The sequence below is a fragment of the Cebus imitator genome, unplaced genomic scaffold (assembly GCF_001604975.1).
Source record: "Cebus imitator isolate Cc_AM_T3 unplaced genomic scaffold, Cebus_imitator-1.0 Scaffold570, whole genome shotgun sequence".
Lineage (NCBI taxonomy): Eukaryota > Metazoa > Chordata > Mammalia > Primates > Cebidae > Cebus > Cebus imitator.
The window spans coordinates 917,174-941,471 of record NW_016107885.1 but is presented as its reverse complement, the minus strand read 5'-3'; the positions used below and the strand labels follow the sequence as shown (position 1 = coordinate 941,471).

At 36.1% G+C, this 24,298-nt stretch overlaps 1 protein-coding gene across 8 annotated transcripts in view; it reads left to right on the top strand.

Annotated features, from left to right (window-relative positions):
* ZDHHC15 (zinc finger DHHC-type palmitoyltransferase 15) overlaps positions 1 to 24,298 on the top strand; it is a 138,977-nt gene that overhangs the window by 7,909 nt on the left and 106,770 nt on the right. For 6 of the 8 annotated variants that reach the window (XM_037734051.1, XM_037734050.1, XM_037734046.1 and 3 more), the window contains exons 2-3: positions 7,031 to 7,057; positions 12,624 to 12,718. In XM_037734051.1, coding sequence (XP_037589979.1) covers positions 7,031 to 7,057; positions 12,624 to 12,718 — 122 coding nt within the window. The remainder of the gene's footprint in view (positions 1 to 7,030; positions 7,058 to 12,623; positions 12,719 to 24,298) is intronic. The other 2 variants (XM_037734048.1, XM_037734049.1) reach the window with 1 other exon arrangement.

Here is a 24,298-nt window from a genome sequence, read left to right as displayed (position 1 = left end):
GATTGCTTGAGCCCAGGAAGTCAAGGCTACAGTAAGCTGCAATTGTGCTACTACTACACTCCAGCCTGAGTGACCAAGTGAGACTGTCTCAAAAATTAAAATCATTTTGTCTATTTAGGCTCCCTTGCAATTTTGTATGAATTTTTGGTTCAGCTTTTCCACTTCTGCAAAAATAGAAGNATGGCTTTGGATATTCTGGGTCTCTGTGGTTTCCATATAGTTTTTAGGAATATTTTTTCTATTTCTGTGAGGAATGTCATTGGTATTTTGATAGGAATTGCACTGAATCTGTATATTGCTTTGGAGAGAATTGCCACCTTAACAATTCCAAGTCTTCCAATCCGTGAACATGAGATGCTTTTCCATTTATTTCAGTCTTTAATTACTTTTCAGTACTGTTTTATCATTTTAGGTGCATTCATCTTGAGCCTCCTTTCTAAAATTTATTCTTAAATTTTTAATTCTATTTATACTATTATAAATGAAATCATTTTCTTCATTTCATCTTCTGATTATTCATTGCTAGTGGATAGAAATAAAACTGATTTGATGTGTTGACATTGTATTTTGCAACTTGCTGAATTTGTTTATTAGCATTAAGTTTTTGTGGCGTCTTTAGAATTATCTATATATAAGATTATGTAATCTACCAATAAAGATAATTTTACTTAGTCTTTCCATTTTGAATGCCTTTTATTCTTTTTGTTGCCAAAATATATTAGCTTCAACTACCAGTAGAATGTTGAATGGAAGTGGTAAAATGGGAATCCTGGTTTTCTTCCTGATCTTAGGGGGGAAATTTTCAGTTTTTCACCATGGGCTATACTGTTAGCTATGGATTTTCCATAAATGCCTTTTATCAAGTTGAAGAAGTTCTCTTCTATTACTAATTTCTTGAGCATTTTTTTATTCCAGGTATTACGTCTAGTACCCAAAAATTATTTTTTCTGATCCTCTCCCTCCTTTTACCTTTCACTTTCAAGTAGACCCCAGTGTCTGTTGTTCCTTTCTTTGTGTTCATGAGTTCTCATCATTTATAAGTGAGAACATGTGATATTTAGTTTTCTGTTCCTACATTAGTTTGCTGGGATAATGGCCTCCAGCTCCATCTATGTTCCCACAAAAGACATGATACCATTCTTTTCTATGGCTGCATAATATTCCATGGTGTATATGTACCACATTTTCTTTAATGCATCAGCCACTGATGGGCATGTAGGTTGATTCCATATCTTTACTGTTGTGAATAGCACTGCAGTGAACATTTGCTTGCATGTGTCTTTATGGTAAAATGATTTATATTCCTTTGGGTATATGCCCAGTAATGGGATTGATGAGTCAAATGGAATTTCTGTTTTTATGTCTTTGTGTAATCACCACACTGTCTTCTACAATAGTTGAATTGATTTACACTCCTACCAGCAGTGTACAAGTGTACACTTTTCTCCACAACTTTACAAGCATTGGTTATTTTTTTAACTTTTTAATAGCAATTCTGAGATGATATCTCATTATGGTTTTGATTTGCACTTCTATAATGATCAGTGATGTTGAGCTTTTATTCATATGCATGTTGGCCGCATGTATGTCTCCTTTTGAAAAGCGTCTGTTCATGTCCTTAGCCCACATTTTAATGTGGTTGTTTGATGTTCTTTTGTAAATTTAAGTTCCTTATAGCTGCTGGATATTAGACATTTTTCAAGTGCATAGTTTGCAAATGTTTTCTTCCATTCTATAGGTTGTTTGTTGAGATTTTCTTTTGCTGTGCAGGAGCTCTTAAATGTAATTAGATCCCATTCATCAATTTTTGCTTTTGTTGTGATTGCTTTTGCCATCTTTGTCATGAACTCTTTGCCTGTTCCTATTTGCAGGATGATAAGCCTATGTTGTCTCCCACGGTTTATATTGTTTTGGGTTTTACATTTAAGTCCTTAATCTATCTTGAGTTGACTTTTATATATGGTATAATGAAGGGGTCTAGCTTCAATCTTCTGCATATGGCTAGTCAGTTATGCCAGCATCATTTATTGACTAGGGAGTCCTTTCCCCATGGCTTTCTTTTGTTTCCTTTGTCAAAGGTTAGATGGTCATAGGTGTGCAGCCTTATTTCTGGCCTCTCTATTCTGTTCCTTTGGTTTATATGTCTGTTTTTGTACCAGCACCATGCCTTTTTGGTTACTGTAGCCCTGTAGTATAGTTTGAAGTCAGGTAACATGATGAGTCCAGGTTTGCCCTTTTTGCTTAGGATTGCCCTGGCTATTTGGGCTCATTTTTGCTTACATATGGATTTTAAAATAGTTTTTTTTTGCAGTTTGATAAAGAATGTAATTGGTAGTTTGATAGGAATAGCATTGAATTTCTAAACTGCTTTGGGAAATATGGCCATTTTAATGATATTGATTCTTCCTGTCCATGAGCATGGGATGTTTTCCCATTTGTGTCATCTCTGATTTCTCTGAGCAGTGTTTTGTAATTCTTTTTGTAGAGATCTTTCATCTCCTTGTTTAGTTGCATTCTTAGGTATTTTATTCTTTATGTGGCAATTGTGAATGGAATTGCTTTCCTGATTTGGCCCTTGGCTTATCTATTGTTGAATACCAACTTAATTTAATAGTATACAAATTCTAGCCCTTTACAACTCTGTTGCCCCCTTTATGCTGTTATTGTCGCACATTACATCTTTATACATTGTATACGCCTTAATGCAGATTTATCACTGTGGCTTTATGAATTTTTGTTTTAAATTAGATAGTAAATAAAAAAGTTTTAAAAAAACTAAAACACAGTATTGCTTGCTTTTGTAGTTACCTATGTAGTTACCTTTACCAGTGTTTTTTTGTTTCTTTGTATAGCCTTGGTTACAATGAGTGCCCTTTCAGTTTTTCTGGAGAATGCCCTTTGGCATTTCTTGTAGGGAAGTTCCACTAGTGATCAGCTCCCTCAGTTTTGTTTATCTGGGAATGTCTTATTTTCTCTTTCATTCTTTGAAGTATAGTGTTGCTGGATGTAGAATTCTAGTTGTAGGTGGACAGATGTTTTTATTTTTCTTTTAGCAATTTATGACATTTCACTGCCTTTTAACCTCTGTGGGTTCTCAAGAGAAATAAGCTGTTAGTCTTATTATTTTTTGTATGTAAAAAACCACTTTTTCTGCTTTCAAGATTTTCCCTTTGTCTTTTGACAATATGACTATAATGTGTCTTAATTGTGAATATCCTTTAGTTTATTCTATGTGGAGTTCATTGCACTTCTTGGATGTTAAATTCTTATTTTTTACCGAATGTGTGAAAGTTTTTAGCCATCATTTTTTTCAAATGCTCTTTCTGTTTGGTTCTCTCTTTCCCCTCACTTTGGATGCCCTGTTATGTGTATGTTAGTATGTTTGGATATAGGCTATATATTAGAGTGTAGGCTTTATTATTGTATATATTAGAGTGTAGGCAGCTGTCCTCACAGCCTCTGCTGATCTGGAATGTGGAAGATGGCAGGCAGCCAATTTAAAATGTCACAGTGTCCTCTTACTACAAAGTATCAGTTCTTTTCTTCACCAAGTCTTCCTCTCTGGTTGTTGTAACAATTTTACTAGATTCCAGAGTTCTTCAAAAGTTTTTTCTGACAGTTTTTGCCCGCTCATTAGTTGCTTTTGAGGAGGGATGTAAGTCTGAAGTACTCTCAGTTTGGGTGTTCAACATTATTCATTCTGAGGTTAAAACATAAAAATATCTATGATGTAATTCTACTCAAAAGGTAGAAATTCTTCAAAGAGAGAAGAAATAAAAACTGATCAGGCAGAAAAAAACAGAAGAAACATTTTCTAGAAACCAAGTTTCTCTAGAAGTAAAAGGTATCCATTCAAGCCTATAGGAATCATGGTATTACCACATCTAAAATAGTTTTGTGTCATTCATATGACAAACAGGTAAATGTATCAGACCTGACTAGTAACTTATTGTAACAAACTCCTAACATAATTCCAATGGTTTTTAAACCTAACTCAGAAATAACTGCTGAGGTTTGTAAATATAAATTTCTGCACCTCTACCTAAAGCTTTGTTATGTGAAGAGAGCCCTGGAATCTATATTTTTATTATGCTTCCTAAGTCAGTATTAAGATCATCCGGGTTTGAGAAGGATTGCCTTAAAAGTTAATGAATGCCTGTTGTGAGTAATTTTTTCAAAGCAGTAAATAAAGACTGGCCTGATTAGCTTTCTTTCAACAGAAGACACTCAGAAATGTGTCTCGGTTCCCTCTTTCAAATTCTTTTCTCTCTCCTAACCTAGAATCTGAGAAACAGCTAAGTGAAAAAGTGGGGGGAATCAAAGTCATTTATTTTGACATTGAATAAATTATTTCAAAACCATCATATGTAACTCTGGGAACCATAACATTTTTTAAAAATCAGAATTCTTTTGTCCTAAACTTATTGTAAAATGTAATCTGACTAAACAATTTCTTTTTTGTAGAAAAATGATAATAAATTGCTAACGATAATTAAGTACTTATATGCAAAGCACCCAAGTGCTTTACACATATTTTGTTACTTAATCCTTATAACAATCTGATAACATAAACAATTTTATCTTCATTTTACAGGTGAGGAAACTGAGGCATACAGTGATTAATTAACTTGACCAAGGTCATAGAATAAGTGTCAAGAGCCAAAATATGAATACATGCCAAAGTATATGCTGTACATCATTATAATAAACTCCCTTCCCAAACATATCGTTAATTCTAAAAGATCTTCATGTTGTAAGTGAGCACTCATCTCACTGGACTCCTTATATTTTCAAACTTCGTACTCTCCTTTCACAAATCCCTTTTGAACTGTACTAATTCTGTAGCCACTAGCCACATGTGGCTAGTAAACACTTGAACTGTGTCGTCTGGACTCAGATGTTCTGAAAGCATAAAATATACACCAGCATTCCAAAACTTAGTTTAAAAAAAGAATATAAACTATCTCAATAATTTTTATGTAGCTAACATGTTGAAATGAAAATGTTATGATATATTGGTATAATATATTTTTTAAATTAAGTTCACTTGGTATTCTTTAGCTTAAAAAAAATGTTCCTATTAGAAAATTTAAACTACCTGGCTCACATAATTTCTATTGGATGGCACTGCTGTAGAGTTTCTTCCATGTCCTTTCTACGATTGTTGACCATTTCCATCTAGCCCCAAATTAGGCTTTTTCTTCTTGTACATTTCTGTGAACACTACAGTATGCACCTATTTAAAGGAAATTATAAACTATGCTTTAGTTTTAACACCAGTTGTCTGTGATGAAAAACCATTCCATATACACCACCCTTTCTTAACTTTTCTCCATACCTACTTGCAAAGAATCAGTAAATAATGAAAGAAAAATGGAGAGGCAGTGTAAAAAGCTATTTGATGATAACTCTGATCATTTAGCTCCCTGGTAGTGAATGAAACTTGAAGAAATAGAGCAGTGTGTAATTACATGAATCACCACATCACTCTAAAATCTGTATGGCAAGTTACCTGTAGAATGGCTAAATGTACAAATTTTTCCCTTAGACTTACTTACTTCCTACACAATTTCAGAGGTAATGAAGACTTTACAAGTCAAGTCCACTGTGAAACTAATGTCTGAATGTTCTCTACATTTCCAAGTGTATACAATGGGAAACACTTTTTCCCTAGGTTGCTCGTTGTTGTCATCGTTATTATCGTTGTCATCATTTTTTCTCATACTGAGCTAAAATGTGTTAACATGCATCTTTAACCTATGGTTCTATTTCTGCCCTCTGCTCTGGGGCATATAAACCAATCTCATTTGAACTTAAAAGTTCTGCAGTTACTTACAGATAGCTGTTCCCCCTGCTGTAGAACAGCTGGCTCCCACTGGCTCCCCCACTGGCTCCCAGTTCTTCTTCTGTATAAACATGTCTCACCATACTATCTACAGGTACTAAGTAATCTTCCCTAACCCACAGTGCTTTAGCAAGCAGCCAAGCAAATGCGAGTTAAAACATCCAGTTCTTGTTTAGCAGCAAGTGTTCAGCCAAGGATAGGAAACATAGCAAACAGCAATTTATCAGCTACTCCTTATTAATATTGGTCTCCAAGTAACTTTGCTTTCCCTCTCACTTCATTTTAAAGTTTTAAAAAATGAGATGTTACTAGCCTGATTCAGGGCCTAGTGGAATCAATGCAGCCATGCAGCATGCATATACAAAATCATGAAGTCCCAAGTTGACTGATCAATACTTCTTGTTGCCACTTCCATTTGTATTGTGAAAGTAGAGTATGTGCCTTTTTCAAGCATTCTTAACCAGTATTGATTGTTTAACTGGAAAACAACAACAAGGAGTTAGTATCAGTCTTCAGGCAGGTTTATTAGAAAAAAGAAAAACATTGTTTGGTCAGATTTTTAACACAGATGAAATGTAACCATTGTAACAAACCCACTCAAATAATAATTAAAAGCAGAATTTTTAAGACTCAATAAAATAGACCTATATGTGAAGAAACAAAAGAAAGTATGACTGATGAAAGATCTGAGGAAATAACCCATAGAACATAGTCTCATTCTGTTTAGACTTTTTCCCTATTTTTCTGATCCTTAATTGTTGATCATTTTGTATGAAAACCATCTTTTGTTTTGTTTTGTTTTTTTAAAGAAAGCATGTTTATATATGCTTTTTATTGCTGGATCTCTACCTGGCTTGTTAGAGCCCAATGGAGAAAGAGACATTGAAAATCATCTTGATTAAATAGCTTGTTACAATTGAAAGCCTTGCTGAAGGTTTAAGATGAAGGAAGATAGCAAAGGATGGAATGTAATTATCCTTGCCTTCCCTCATCTTTGGCTGGTGGTTTTCTAAAGTACTATTATATAAATTACTCCAATGATGCTGTGGAAAATGAGTTAGACAAGATTTTTAAATATAACTAATTTATCTCTCTCTCCCTTCTCTCATCTACATCTGTCTCTCTGTTTCTCTTGCTTACTCTCTTTCCTCTTGCTCTCTCTCTCATTCCTTTCTTTCTTCACAGTGACTGTTTTGAGCCCAGCAGAAAAAGGTAAGAGGGTGTTGTAAATTGTATCGATCAGGACTGTGTACTTTTTTCATCTAAAAGTAAATTACATAAAAGCCTATAGACTGAGCAATTTTCCCAGGAATACACTTAGGTGAAGAGAAAGTTTAGAATGATGGTTTTCGGGAAGCTTGCCCAGCAGAACATTTTCAATGACCCCTTTGGCTGTAGGACAAGAATGGAAAATTATCAGGATTTATGATGGAGAAGGACACAGATAAGACTCTGACACAGTGACCCTAGGCTGTCTCTTTCTTCACTGTTGTCCTAGGTATGTTGCCTTTCTGCCCAATCCATTTCCTATTTAAGGCATGGAGTAAAGGCCCCAGATGGGACTTTATAGCCTAACTCCTTCACCGTCACAGTTCCAATAAATTTATTGTGCTTCTCTCCACTCCTCACCACCACCTTGGCTTGACCAGCAAAATATACTACCTTTATAAAGAGATTGTGGCATTTTCCATTTAAGAAAGTATAAGCTAATCATTAGCCTAATAAACCTTTAGCTTTACATTATTTTATCAGTAATAACCATGAATGTTTATGTAGCCACTTTATATAGCCACTTTTAATTCTAATGTCAGGGGAATTAATTGTTATAATTTGTTAACCTAGCATTCATATTATACTATTTTATTCCAACTCTGAAAATGTATGAAATTAACATAAATTAAGTCAACATCATATTAAGGAGATAGAGGAATTATTGGTGGCATCAGCAAAATGTAATACATTCTGAGGGTATCACGTTGTGATTGGTAGAATCCCTTACACTTGCTCAGCCAGCAGAGAAGTAGCTTACAAATCTCTACTCACCATACAGGCAATAGAAATTCTCTGTTTTTGTTTTTGTTTTCTCAGTCTTCTGTGAATATTCCTGACAACTTGAATGCATTGGGCTGTACCTGATCCAAATTATACATGCAGAATAGTAATATCTCAACTATCCATTTTAAACCAGGAAAGAAGCCAAAGATTATTCCCCAACGGATATTGGCCTGTGTACTTTCTTATACCCAAGATCAATGAATCAGTGAAACTTGGGTCAGCATTATCAACAAGAGGACTAGAAATAAACTTTTTTTTCCTTTAATTTTTATTTTTTTAGAGACAGGGTCTCACTATATCACCCAGGCTGGAGTGCTGTGGTGCCATTATAGCTCACTGCAGCCTCAAATTTCTGGGCTTAAATGATTTTCCCATCTCTGCCTTCCAAGTAACTGGAACTACAGTCACATGCCACCATTCCCAGATAAATTTTTTGTAGTGATAGGGTCTTACTTTTCTGCCCAGGCCAATCCTCCCACCTCAGCCTCCCAAAGGGCTGGGATTACATGTGTGAACCACCATGCTTGGCCCATTTTTTCTCTTTTTTAACAAAACCATGGTTCATCTGCCCACAAAATCTGTGTAATTTTTATCACCATGTCTCAGAAAACAAATCACTAAGATTTAAGAAGAAGTGAGAGGAAGAAACAGGTTTATTAAGTACTTAGAGAATGTCAGTTACTTTCACACACTTAAGTCAATTATCACAACAACTTTGACAAGCAGGTGTTTTAATCATACACACACATATACATACATGTGATCATATATGTACACATACGATTATCAGCAAGGTAAACCAGCTTCTTGAATACCCATAGTTATTAAGGGCAAATCTAGAGTTCAAAACCTAGTCATCTTGGTTCTAAATCCACTGTATTTTGCACAACACATTAATGCCCAAAACAGAAAAAAAGTAGAGACTTTGTCAGCACGGAACAAACAAAATCTGAAAGGGACTATCATTAAAGTTTATAAACATAAGAAGTTTATGTATTTTGTTAGATTGATGTCATTCACCGGATTCCAATACACGGGGACTAGAAAGCTCTTTGAAACTTAACACTGCTGTTTAAGACAACTAATATGAAGCTCTGCTTTGCACAGTGCCTGGCAAACTTATGAGACCCATTATTCCCAGATAATTGATAATCTAACCAGCTTCATAGAAGGTTTATGTAAATTGGTGAGTAGTAGAGGCCTAATGGATAATTAGAAGAAATTAGGATACCTGGAAGACAACCCTAAAGTGGATATCATGAGGAAAACTAAGCCCATTCTAAAGATAATATCATGTATTAGCACCAGAATTTGATTGCAGCATTAGAGATACTCCCAGCCGGTAGCCAGGTAAACATTGGACACAACTCTTGAGAAAATCTTGAATTCTAGAGGGTAGCTAAATCACGGAAACAACTCTTTTTAAAAAATATTTTCAACTTTTCTTGTAGATTCAGGGGGTACATGTGCAGGTATGTTAGCTGGATATATTGTATGATGGTGAAGTTTGGGGTCTAATTGATCCCATCACCCAAGTAGTAAGCATAGTACCCAATAGGTAGTTTTTCAACCCTTGCTCCCCAGCCCCCCACAGCAGTCTCCAGTGTCTGTTGGAAAACAACCCTTGAACAATTCTTGTACTGTCATGAGAATGATATCCTTGGGCACACCTTATGGGTCTCTTCCCCATTATCTTCATTCCTTTAAATAGCTGAAAAACAAGGTCTAGCTTTTTGTTAGAGTTGGTAAAACAAAGAAAGTAAAGTGAAACAGTGAACTCAAATATTAGAATTAACACCTCATTGCTAAGTGTTACACTCAAAGAGAGATGTGACTGTCTAGCTGACAAATTTTCCCTTGGTCTGCATCTTAATAACCCTTCCGGGTGGCTTTGATGCAAACTGAAATTTGAGAATCACTGCGCTAAGGAAAAGCACTCTGGACTGGGACTGAAGAAACTTGGATTCTGGTTCCATTGCTTCCATAACTTTGCTGGGTAATTCTGATCAAATCACTCGCCCCTCTGGGCCACAGTTACTTCTCTGTAAAATGAGATTGCTGAACCAAATAATCTCTTTGGTCTCACCGTACTCTAAAATATTGGTATAGTTCCTATTTTACCAGTCTATAGAATGACCTAGACTTAGTCATTCAACCTCAAAATCCTTCATTTTCTACCCATTTATTTAAAAGTACCCATAATTTCTATGAAATCTTGTAACATAGGGATGAGAGCCAGCTGTTTCCAGTTCCATGATTGAACTAGTTGATGTGTAGTAGTACCTGGAACATGTTAAAGTCCCACATTCCCCATCTCAATCATTGGAATTACAAATATGGTTAATGCCCTTAAGATACTGCCAAATGTTAGTGTTCAGTTCTTAGTCACTCAGTTGATCCAAATTGGTTAATTGCATTACCCTTGAAGTGTATAATGAAAGGGTAAACATGAAATTGTTTTCTCCTGATCTCTTTAAAAATCAAGGATTTCATGCTCCAATTCCATACCGAAGGAACATGGATTAACATAACTTAGTCATACAATTTTCCCCATACAAACCTCAGAAAATCAAAGAAAACAAAACAATAGCAAGAGACAACACATTAAAAAATCATTTAAAGGCATTGCTTAAGAGAAAAAAAAATTATGATAACACTTCACAAAGGCTAGACTAGAGACAATCCCAGGGGGTAGCCAGCTCAACATTGGATGCAACTCTTGAAAAAATCTTGCATTCTAGATGACAGTGGAAGAGTCACTCTCACTTATTGATGGTGAGAATATAAATTAAATACAAATATTCTTAATGGCAGTTTGGCAGTATCTACCAAAAGACATCCCTTTTGACTTTGTGCTTCAGAGAATTGATCCTATAGATATTGTTTGTGCATGTGCTGATGACATATAAAAATTATTCATTGAAGCATTATTTGTATTAGCAAGAGAAGGGGAAAAAACATTCCTTAGAGACAGCCTGGTTAAATGAATCATGGTAACTTACAGTAAGTGAAAAAGAAAGAAGGTACAAAACAGTGTGTATAGAATATTGCTATTTGTGGAAAAAAACACACTATTTGAATGATTTTGTATGTATAAAATCTTAAAGGATACATAACAAATTCATGGCTTTTTGATGTTGGTTGCTTCCAGGGAAGAGAACTGGGTGGCTAGGGGACAGGTATAAGAGCGAGACTTTTCACTGTATAGTATTCTATACCATCAGGTAACCTTGTAAATATATTACCTTTGAAAAACGATACAATGAAAAATGTTAAAATATTACAAAACTTTCATGTTTGCGGTGTACATATATTTGATAAATATATAAAAATAAGAAGATCGGGAATGATGCATTCCAAACACCAAAGAGGTGTTATGCCTTAGAATGGGGAAGTAAGAAGTTAGATGAATGTGTGAGGTGGACATTTACCTTTTACTTTATATTGATTGAATTTTAAAATGGGATTTCATAATTACAAAAATCAAGCATATATAAAAGGTCTTGTCCTATAGGGCTGGAAGCACTGGGCCAGGAGAGTAGGGATTTTTCTTTCTAATTTAATTATAAATGTATGAGAGGCTCAGTCTTATTAAGTTGGTCTTGAGTCACATTGTTCCCTTGAGTCTTTCTGATGGATTGAAGTAGTAAGACCATGCCATTCAAGGACTCACAGTCTTGCAGTCTTATAACCGCCTCTTTGGAGAATACCAAAATATCCCATATGAGAAGACCTATCTAAAAGGCAAACAGTATGAAAACAAAGGCAGTGGAGAGCCACTTTTAAAACTCTCAAAAGTACAACCTGCAAATCAAAAATATATAATCTTCAATGGAATGCTAGTCAGCCGTAAGAAAGAATGAAATCATGTCTTTTGCAGAAAGATGGATGGGACTGGAGGCCATTATCTTAAGCGAAACAACTCAGACACAGAAAAACAAATATCTCATGTTCTCACTCATAAGTGGAAGCTAAATACTGTGTGCACATGGACATAGACTGTGGAATGATAGATAATAGAGACTGGTATGGTTGAGGGGGTGGGGGGTAGATGATGAGAAATTACTTAATGCATACAATGTATATTATTCAGATGATGGATAATCTGAAAGCCTTGACTACACCTTGTGTAACCTATGCATGTAATGAAACCTTACTTGTACCCCATGAATTTATACAAATTGTTTTAAAAGAAAAAACGTGTTTAGCCTTTAACACCTGGCTATATTATAGACAACCTGTGTGACTTTGGTTAATCAACCACCTCTGGTACTTAATCGACTATCCCTATCTTATTACCTATCTTAAAAATTTATTGAGAAAATAAAATGAAATAATATATGTGAAAGCATGTTGTAAACTCTAAAGTGCTGTGTAAATTGTGTCATTATCACCTTTCAGTATCCAAAGTAGAAAAGATAATGACAATTGACCGAAGTACTTTTCCCTACATTGTCATAAAGGACATTTCCCCTTTTACTTCGAGAAACACATGGCAACTTTTAAGGTATGCAACTTGCAGAAAGTCTTTGTTTAAAATTTGGCATTATGACTTGTTTCTGTCATTATATGGGAAAATAGAATTAACACTTCATAAAAATATCAGAGAATACATGTTAATAGGAAAACAAAGTAAATGTTTGTCATGGAGCTTTGTGTTTTTGAACTCTTAGAAATGGATAAAAAGATAGTATAAACACTGATTTTTTTTTTTTAATTTCAGTTGTCTACCTCATACTCTACCATGCCATCTTTGTGTTCTTTACCTGGACCTACTGGAAGTCTATCTTTACACTCCCACAGCAGCCAAACCAGAAGGTAAGTATATTGGTTACTTCTTAAAGGACAAGAACAGAGAAAAGTAGAAATGACAATAAAGCAAGAAGAGGACAAAAGGAGGAGCAAATAAACTTCCATTACAAAAGAGTCAGGGTAATCTTAAAGAACTCGTAGTGATAACGGTAAACTGAGGGTAGGATAGGCTATTGAAGGAGTTTGGGAATCACCAGCTCTGGATATCTTTAATACTAGGAAGGCAACTGGGTGCTGTGGCTCATGCCTGTATTCCCAACATTTTGGGAGGCCTACGTGGGAGAATTGCTTGAGGCCAGGAGTTTGAGACCAGCCTAGGCAGCAAAGTGAGACTCTGTCATTACACAGTATTTTTAAATTAGCTGGGCATGGTGGAGCACATCTGTGTTTCCAGCTACTCAGGAGGCTGAGACAGGAGGATTACTTAAACCCAGGAGTTTGAGGCTACAGTGAGCTGTGATGGTGCCATTACACTCCAGCCTGAGTGACAGAGTATCTCAAATTTTAAAAAGACTGGGAAACCACTACCTGCATTGGTGATATAATTAGAAAACAAGAACTCGCTTGGATTCTGAGGCCTCATCTAGTTTAATTCAATCAAACTACTATTTTGACACCAGTGTTTATTTATTTAATGTTGTTATTCATTCCAGTGAGACTCTTGAAATACAACTCTGACAAAAAAGCACAATAGTTAAATCAATTATTGTCAGACTGTGTTATCTTGAATGCAGATGTTTCATGGAATATTTATAAGGATTCATGAAAGAATTTGTGATCATATCAGGCATTTATAATGTGTAACTACTCCAAACCAGGATAGATTCCAAGGTATAAAAATAACAATAGGGGAAACTTTCCAGGCTCCAAATATTAGGAAAAATACTGTCTCCTCAGTGGAACCAAAATGGTGCATAAGAACATTAAAATCAACTACAGAGAAAGGCAATAATGTAGGAATTGAGGAACATCAGAGATATGAGGTGTGAAGGACATAAAGATCAAAATGACAGAAGTTCTTCATAATAAGTAATTACTTGAAACATAAATTGATTAAACTATTCAATTAAAAGGTTGAGATTGACAGAATGGTTAAAAATTTGTGACTTACCTTTATGTTGCTTATACAAGGCTAACTTAAGAACCAGAGATAAAAATAGGTTGAAAATGAAAAGCTAGAAAAAGATATTCCTAGTAAATAGTATTCAAAACAGAGTAAGAGTGGCTACACTAATATCATACAGCAGAGATTCTTTAAGTCAAAAAATGTTACAAGAGACAAAGAGTCAATTTATGAAGAATATGTAACAGTTATAAAATATACGCATGTAATAAGAGAGCCCCAAATAATAAGAAGCAACAACTGACAGAAGTAAAGAAAAAAATACACAATAACAGTTACACAGTAATAGTTGGAGACTTCAATACCCCATCTGCAATAATGAATAGAGTAACTAAACAGAAACTAAAGAAATGGAGGATTTGAACAACACCAAACCAGCTACATGTAACACACCTGTATAAATCACTTCACCCCAAAACAGCAGAATGTAGTTTCCTCCTAAGTACACATGGAACACTTTCCAGTATAGACTATATGTTAGGCCATAATAAAAGACTCAATAAATTTAAAAGACTAAAATCATACAAAATATCTTCTCTGACTGCAGTGAAACGAAACCAGAAATCAATAATGGAAAGAAAACTATAGTTTCATAAACATGTGAAAATTAAACACACTCTTAACAAATGAATCAAATAAGAAAGCATGAGGAAAATTAGAAAATATTTTGAGATGAATGAAAACAAGAAAAAAACATACCAGAAATTATAGGATGCAATAAAAAAACAGCACTCAGAGAAAAATTTGTGGCTGTAAATACCTACATTTAAAAAGGATAAAAATTTCAAAATAGTCTAACTTTACGTTTTGAAAAATAAAGAGCAAAGTAAAACCAAAGTAAACAGAAGGAAATAATAAAGATTAGAACAGAAATGAACAAAATAAGGAATAGAAAATAATACAGAGAACCAACAAAACCAAAAGTGAGAATCTAAAAAGGTTAACAAAATTGGCAAACCTTTGTTTAGCTAGATTGAAAAGGAAAGAAGGAGGGAAGAGAAGGGAGAAAAGGAAAGAAGGAGGGAAGGGAAAGGAGAAGAAGAGAGAAGGGGAGGGAAAGAAGGAAAAGGAGGAGAGGAGAAAGGAGGGAAGGTAGAAGAAAAGAGAAAAAGGAATACAGGCACAAATTATATTAGAAAGGAAGGGAGGGAGGGAGGGAAGAAAGAAACAGAGGAAGGAACAAAGGAAGGTAAGGAGGGAGGAAAAAAGGAAGACATAAATTACTAATATCAGAAGGGAAAGTGGGGATGTTACTACCAACTTTAAATAAATTGACTTATAAGAAAATAATATGAAGAATTGTGTGCCAACAAATTTGATAACCTAGATGAAATGAAGAAACTTCTAGAAAGACATGAAACACCAAAACCAACTCAAAAAGAAATAAAAAATCTGAATAGACTTTTTAACAAGTAAAGAGATAGAATTAATAATCAAAAACCTACCAATAAAGTAAATCCAAGGACCAGATGCCTTCATAGATGAATTCTATCAAATATTTAAGGAGTGATTAACATCAATCCTTTCCCAAATTTCTTAAAAAAAAAAAAATGAAGAAACACTTCCTCTGGCCAGTGCAAATAGGCAAGAAAAACAAATAAAAGGCACTGAAATTGAACAGGACGAAGAAAAATTACCTCTGTTTGCAGATATGATCTTACATATAGAAAACTGTAAATATTCCAAATGAAAAAAAAAACCCTATTATAAATAATAAATGAATTCAGCAAAGTTGCAAGATACAGAATCACCACATCTTCACACAAAAATCAATTATGTTTTGATATGCTAACAATGAACAATCTGAAAGGAAACTAAGAAATCAATTTCGTTTATAATAGCACTAAAAATAATAAAATACTTAGGAATGAACATAACAAAAAAGGTGAAAGACTTGTACGGTGAAAACAAAAAAAAGTCACTGAAAGAAATTAGACATGAATAAAGGGAAAGGTATCCTGTGTTCATGAATTAGAAAAGTTAATATTGTTAAAATCTAAGTACTACCCAAATCAAGCTACAGATTTAATGCAATTTATATCAAAATCCCAATGATTTTTTTTTGCTGAAATAAAAAATTATTTTTGAAAATTTATATGGAATATCAAGAAATCCCACATACCCAAAACAATCTTGAAAAAGAATAAAGTTGAGGTTTCACACTTCCTGATTTCCGAATTTACTACAAAGCTACAGTAGTCAAAACAATATGGTACTGGCATAAAGACAGATATATAGACCAACGGAATAGGATAGAGAGCCCGACAACAAACACTTGCATATTTGGCCAGAAATCTTCAACAAGGGTGCTAAAAGCATTCTAATGGAGAATGCATAGTCTTCAACAAGTGGTGCTGGGAAAACTGAATATCCACATACAAAAGAATGATGTGGGACCCTTACCTCACACCATATACAATAATTAACTCAAAATAGATCCAAGATCTAAACTTAAGAGCTAGGATTATAAAACTCTTAGAAAAAAACATAGAACAATAATTTTATAACATTGAATTTGGCAATTTCTTGGATATGACACCAAAAACACCATAAAAAAGTAAAAATACATAAATTAGACTATATGAAAATTAAAAATTTTTATACATCAAAGGATACATTCAACAGAGTGAAAAGGTGCTCTGTAGAATAGGAGAAAATATAAGTCATATGTCAGATAAAGAGTTAATATACAGAATATTTAAAAACTCCAACTAAACAAAAAGAAACTCATTTTTAAAGAATAATATCAGCTTTTATTTTAGGTCAGGGGTTACATGTACAGATCAGTTTCAAAATGAGTAAAGAACTTGACAGTTTACCAAAGAAGGTATCTGAATGCTCAAGAATATATTGGGGTTCTCTAGAAGGACAGACAAATAGTACAGATATATATACAAACTTGGAGTCCAATGTTTGAGGGCAGGAAAGTTCCAGCACAGAAGAAAGATGTAAGCTTGGAGACTAGAAAAGTCTAGTCTTTTCACGTTTTTCTGCCTGCTTTACATTTAATGGCAGCTGATTAGATGGTGTCTACCCAGATTAAGGGTGGAACTGCCTTCCCAAACCCACTGACTCAAATGTTAATCTCCTATGGCAGCACCCATTTATGATAAAAGAAGTCCAATGTAATCAACCTGCCACCAGGTAGCTGGCTGATCACCCTGAGGAATGGTGCCATATTGAAGGCTGAGTGTTGATCTCTGATGCTGGCAAAATTGGGCACTCAGCAGTGGCCATAGCCAGGTCAACCTTGATGAGTTGAAGTCTATGTTTTTGAGCCCATATGTGACCTCTGTACTTGCCACCACAGCCACCTTTTTCATGGGCCCATGGTGTGATTACAGGGTTGACTGGGGCAAGAGGCTGAATCATGTCCACAGAACAGGTTATCCTATCCACTTGATTATTAAAATCCTCCTTTGCTGAGGTCACCCGTTGGTGAGCACTCACATGGGATACAAATATCTTTACCATTTTTGCCCATTCAGAGAGGTCTTTCCACTTACCTCTTCCCCAAATTTCTTTGTCACCAATTTTCCAATTATACTTCTTCCAAATCCCTGACCATTCAGCCAAACCACTGTCTATAGCCCATGAATCAGTATATAATTGCACATCTGGCCATTTCTTCTTCAATGCAAAGTGCACAACCAGGTGCACTGCTCAAAAGTTCTGCCCACTGGGAAGATTTCTTTTCACTACTGTTTTTCCCAGATATCGTAGAAAGGGGCTGTAGTGCTGCAGCTGTCCACTTTGGGTGGTGCCTGAATTTTGTGTAGAATCATCTGTGAACCAGACCCTAATTGTCTCTTCCTCTGTCAGCTGATCACAGTGAACCCTTCATGATGCCATCAGTGCAGACTGGGGGAGAGACGGCAAGGTGGCAAGAGTGGAGACCATGGGCATTTGAGCCACTTTCTTATGTAACTTGTGCCTTCAGGACCTGCTTGAGCTCGATCACATATATACCACTTCCATTTGATGATGGAATACTGATGTACATAACTCACTTTATGGCTAGATGGGTCAGAGAATGCCCAGTTCATGATAGACAGTTCAGGTCGCATGGTGACTTGATGACCCGTAGTCAATTGTTCAGTTTTCACTGAAGCCCAGTAACAGGCCAAGGGCTGTCTCTCAAAAGGAGAGTAGTTATCTGCAGAAGGTGGCAGGGCCTCCCTCCAAAATCCTAAATGCCTCTGCTGTGATTCACCTGTGGGAACCTGCCAAAGGCTCCACACAGCATCCCTATCTGCCACTGACACCTCAAGTACCACTGGATCTGCTGGATCATACAGCCCAAGTAGCAACGCAGCTTGCACAGCAGCCTGGACCTGTTGCAGAGCCTTCTGTTCTGGACCCAACTCAAAACTGTCAGACTTTTGGGTCACTCGATAAATGAGCCAGAGTAACATGCTCAAATGGAAAATGTGTTGGATTCAAAATCCAAATAGTCCCACTAGACATTGTGCCACTTTCTTGGTTGTAAAAGGGGCCAAATACAGCAACTTACTCTTTACCTCAGAAGGAATATTTTGATAGGCCCCATACCACTGGAACCCTAGAAATTTTACTGAGGTAGAAGGTCCCTGAATTTTAGTCATATTTATTTCTCATCCTCTGGCATGCAAATGTCTCACCAATAAGTCCAGTGTGCTTCCTACTTCTTGCTCACTGGATCCAATCAGCATAATGTCATCAATGTAATGGACCAGTGTGATATCTTGTGGAAGTGAAAAGTGATCAGGGTCTCTACAAATAAGATAATGACACAAAGCCAGATAATTGATATACACTCAAGGTAGGACAATAAAGGTATGATGCTGGTCTTGCAGCCGAAGGCAAATTACTGCTGGTGGGCTTTATGGACAGGAATGGAGAAAAAGGCATATATCAAGTCAATGGCTGCATACCAGGTACCAGGAGATATGTTAATTTGCTCAAACAATGCAATCACATCTGTTACCACAGTCACCACTTGATTAAGCTTATGATAATCCACTGTCATTCTCCAAGATCCATCTGTCTTCTGCACAGGCCAAATGGGAAAGTTGAAACACCACTGCATTTTTCAAGTCCTTGATGGTGGCACTAATCTCCAAAATCCCTCCAGGAATGTGATATTGTTTTTGATTTACTATTTTTCTAGGTAGAAGGAGCTGTATTGGTTTCCTTTTGGCCTTTCTCATCATAAATAGCCCTCACCCTACCAGTCAGGGAGCCAATGTGGAGGTTCTTCCAGCTGCTAAGTATGTCTATGCCAATTATACATTCTGGCACTGGTGAAATGACCACAGGATGAATCTGGGGACCCACTGGACACTGTAAGTCAGACCTGAGCTAAAACTCCATTAACTACCTGACCTTCTTAAGCCCCTACTTTAATTGCAGGACCATAATGACATTTTTGCTTGCTTGGAATCATCAGCACAGAGCCAGTGCCCAGTAGTCCCCAAAATGTCTTATCATTTCCCTTTCCCTAATGCAGTTACCCTGGTAAAAGGCCAGATGTTTCTTTGGGGAAGGATGGGAGAAAGATTATCAGCATAAATTGTCAGTAGTGTAGTGGGGTCCTTCCTCAAGAGGACCTGGCCTCCCCTTCATTCAAGCGGTTCTGGGTCTGTAAACTGGCTCAAGTACGGAAATTGAGGGGTGGTGATTCTCCAATTTTGTAATTCAAATTAGTCTTTTGTCCATTTTTGACCTAGAAGTTTTCTGCTTATATAAATTAAGTAGGGATGCAGTGGGATTTTTATTCTATTTCACTTCTTGAAACACCAAAATAAATTATTCAATACCNGCAGTAGGCTTCCTATCATTTTCAACTCTAGGAACACCATGATTAATTAGCCAATGCCAGAGATCTGCATGAGTCAGACTATTCTGATTGCTGCTTTGCCTCTGCTGTTCATTATGGTAGTTATGTCCACTTTGCCTTTGATGGTCGAATGCTACCACTTGGCCCCTTCCACCTCAGGATCCACTTATGCCCATTGTATTTAAATTTTGTAGTGGAGTGACTGCAATTCCCACTATTAGATTTGACATACAGATGAGAACAATTACAGGGCCCTTCAAAGATGAAGGTGCTGCCCTCACACATCTATTTCACAAGGCATTTGTCAAGGGTATGTCTTCTGGACCCTCCCAGCTGGGATGAGTAGATGTAAAGTGACTAATTCATTCCATCATCTCAATCCCCCTAAGCCTTTGAATCCCTTCCTCTACATTAAACCAACGGAGTTCAGGCATATCCAGCTTGCTCACAGTGGGCCATCTTTTAATGCATATTTCAGCTAACCAAGCAAATAAACTACTAGGAACCTTTTTAACTCCCCTAGCTACAACATTAAATGCAGTCCCTACTTAGTGGGCTCAAATTAATAAATTCAGCCCAATCAAATTCTATGTTCTTTCCACCATTATCCCACACCCTTAATATTCATTCCTGTGTCTGTTCTCCAAATTTCTGTTTATATAAGTTCAAAAACTCAAGCAGTTATTTTTGAATGTAGCACACCTCATGGGTCACACTCTCAGCCTCACTTCTAGGAGCCTGTCAGGACTTTAGTTATAGGTCTAGAAGCCAACAGAGTTGTTGGAGGTGACTCCTGAGGAGAATCAACATTATCTAGCCTGGCAACTGCCTCAGGAAAGGCCATCAGTGTTGCTTCAGGCAGCACAGGGTTTATCACCTCAGACAAAGGGAAAGGCAGATGGTAGCATTACTAGGGATGCTGAAGCTGTTTCTTCTGGCAAAAAAAAAGGTTAATCAGAGTATACCAACTCAGTGTCTCCAGCTTCATCAGTGTCCTTCCACACATTTCCATTATTTTCCAATCAATGCCCTCCCTTTAACAGTAGACACCTGGTGAGTCTGTGTATGCATCTTTCATTGCAGACCAGCCACTCACATGATAACAGCTTGTGTCTGTTTTCCCACAGTTTCAGCTCTTTCTCTACAAGAGATAAGACTATCATGTGGGACAGTCTTAGCAGATTTGAAATTTAGTATCTGCTTCTGAAGGTGGTAGTTAGAATTCCTGAGTTCATCATTTTCTTTCATCCATCACTTTGTCCACTGAACTTAGGAGCAACCAACCAGCTTCATTATGTTCCTTGGTTATCCACATATGATCAAAGGTATTATGTATAGAGTCACTAAACTCCTCGCCTCTCACAAGGGGTGAATCAGGAGTGTCAAACGCATTTATTTTCCATAACTCAATTAACAATTCATACCAAGAACTATCAGTGTTCTCCATACTATTTAGAGTAGAGTCCTTAGCATTGTTGGGTCTAATCGTATTAAGCAGCCAACTCGAGAAACCCCAAAACCAAGAAAAGATCTCCATCCTTAATATTCCGTTCCTCTAGAACCACTCCTGGCAAAAAAAAAAAAAAAGCCAGTCTAAGTTCCAAAACTGAAGAACTTGGAGCTCAATGTTTGAGGGCAGAAAGGGTCCAGCATGGTAGAAAGATGTAGACTTGGAGGCTAGGCCAGTCTAGTCTTTTCACATTTTTCTGCCTTCTTTATATTTGCTAGCGGTTATTAGATGGTGCTCACCTAGATTAGTGGTGGATCTGCCTTCCCCATCCCAGTGACTCAAATGTTAATCTCCTGACTCAAATGTTAATCTCCTTTGGCAGCACCCTTGCAGACACACCCAGTATCAATCCTTTGCATCTTTCAATCCAATTAAGTTGACACTCAGTATTAACCATCACAAATAAGCACATAAAAAGATGTATGGAATATTATGCAGCCATTAAAACAGATGAGTTCATGTCCTCTGCAGGGACATGGATGAAACAGGAAACCATCTTTCTCAGCAAACTGACACAAGAACCTAAAACCAAACATTGCATGTTCTCACTCATAAGTGGGTGTTAAACAATGAGAACACATAGACACAGGGAGGGGAACATCACACACAGGGGCCTGTTGGGGAGTAGAGGGGCTGGGGAGGGATAGCAGGAGGTGGGGGTATTGGGGGGCATAACATTAGGAGAAATACCTAATGTAGATGACAGGGGGACAGATGCAGCAAACCACCAAGGCACATGTATACCTATGTAACAAACCTGCCCTTTCTGCACATGTACCCCAGAACTTAAAGCACACACACACAAAAAATTAAAAGATGCCAAATATCATTAATCATTAGATGAATAAAAATTAAAACCACAATGAGATAATACCTCACACCCATTAAAAAGTTTATTATTAAAAAAATAAACTGGAAAACAGCAATTGTTGGTGAGGATGTAAAGAAATTGGAACATTTGAGCGCTGTTGGTGGTAATGGTAAATATTGTAACCGCTGTGAAAAACAGTATAATAATTCCTCAAATAGTTAAAAATGGCACGACCACAGGGTCTAGCAATTCCAGAATCGGTAAGTAAATTCAAGTATATACATACAATGGAGTATCATTCCACTTTTGAAAGAGAAGGAAATTCTGACACATGCTAAAACATGGATGAAACTTGAGGACATCATACTAAGTGAAATAAACCAGTAACAAAAGGCAAATATATACGATTCTACTTGTATGAGGTACCTAGAGTAGTCAAATTCACAGAGAAAGAAAATAGAATGGTCTTTGCTAGGACTGGGAGGAGAGGGAAATATGGAGTTGTTTAATGAGTATGAGTATGGAATTTCAGTTTGGAAAGATGAATAAAGTTCTGAAGGTGGATGGTAGTGATGGTTTAACAATAATGTGACTGTACTTCATGCCACTGAACTATATACTTTAAAATGGTTGAATTTTGTGTTATGCATATTTATCACATTATTTTAAAGAGGACTAAGGACGTAAATGTAAGATCTAAACTTACAAAACTCTTTGAAGAAAGCTTAGTGGAAAAACTTTATTATTTCGGATTTAGCAATGGATTGTTTGATATGACAACAAAAGCATAAGCAATGAAAGAAAAAATGGATAAATTGACTTCATCAAAGTTAAAAAAAATCTTATGTACATCAAACAACATTATCAAGAAAATAAGATGACCATCCAAAGAATGGGACAAAATATTTGCAAGTCATATATTACGTGTGTCAAGTGTTTAGAATATATTAAGAATTTGTACAAATAACAAGAAAACAAACAACCCAATTTAAAACTGGTGAAAGANCAAAAAGCACATGAAAGGATGCTTCCCATCATTAACTGTTAGAGAAATTCAAACAAGACCATGATAGATACCCACTAGGACAGCCAAATTAAATAAATGAATGAATGAAAAATAATAAGTCTTGGCGAGGATATTAAGAAATCAGAATATTTATACATTGCTACTAGGAATGTAAAATTGTATAACTGATGTGAAAACAGCTGTGCAAATTTTTGTAAAGTTAAATATATAATTACCATGTGACTCAGAAATCCCACTCCTAGGTATATGCCCAAAATAATTGAAAACAGGTGTTCAAACAAGTACTTATATATGACTATTCATAGCAGCACTATTCACTATAGCCAAAAGGTAGAAACAGCCCAAATTTTCATGAGTGAATAAATGGATAATGAAAGTGTTGTACACCTATATCCTGGCTGGGATGTTATTCAGCCAGGAAAAATTATGTAGTACTGATACATGGTACAACATGGATGAACCTTGGAAACATTATACCAATTGAAAGACAACAGACACTGAAGGCCACATACTTTTGATTACATTTATATGAAATATCCAGAAAGGAAAATCCATAGAAACAATGTAAATTAATACTTGCCAGGCTGTGGGGATACGGAGAAATGGAGAATGACTATTATTGGGTGTGGAGTTTCCTTTTGGGGAGATGAAACTCTTCTGGAACTAGATAGTAGTGATGGTTGCACAACACTGTACTAAATGCCACTGAATTGTACACTATAAAATGGAAACGTTAAATGGAAGTTATGTTATGTGAATTTTGTCTAAATAAAAATAACTGTCATCGTCACCTTATGAACTTGGGAACTTCATAGCCTTAACCTGGGTGAGATGATGACAGAATTTAGACATGCACTACAAACATTAGATAACATTTAAGACCACATCTTTATTACTTTTAACTTGTAAAAAGAAAAGGAGAATACGTTAGGCCAATTTAATATCCACAATATTATATTATTTAATACCAAGTATAACATAATCTATCATCAATTGCCTCATATAAAATGTGTTTACTGGCTCATTGTATTAATTTTTTTAGGATTCTTTAATTTTTTTATTTTTCATTTTTAAAATTTATTTATTATACTTTAAGTTCTGGGGTACATGTGCAGATGATGCAGGTGTGTTACATAGGTATACACGTGCCATAGTGGTGGTTTGCTGCATCCATTGCCCCATCATCTACACTAGGTATTTCTTCTAATAGTATTCCTCCCCAATATCCCCATCCACTCCTATTCCTCCCCTACCCCCCCCCCCCCCAACAGGCCCGGGTGTGTGGAAATCCATTTCC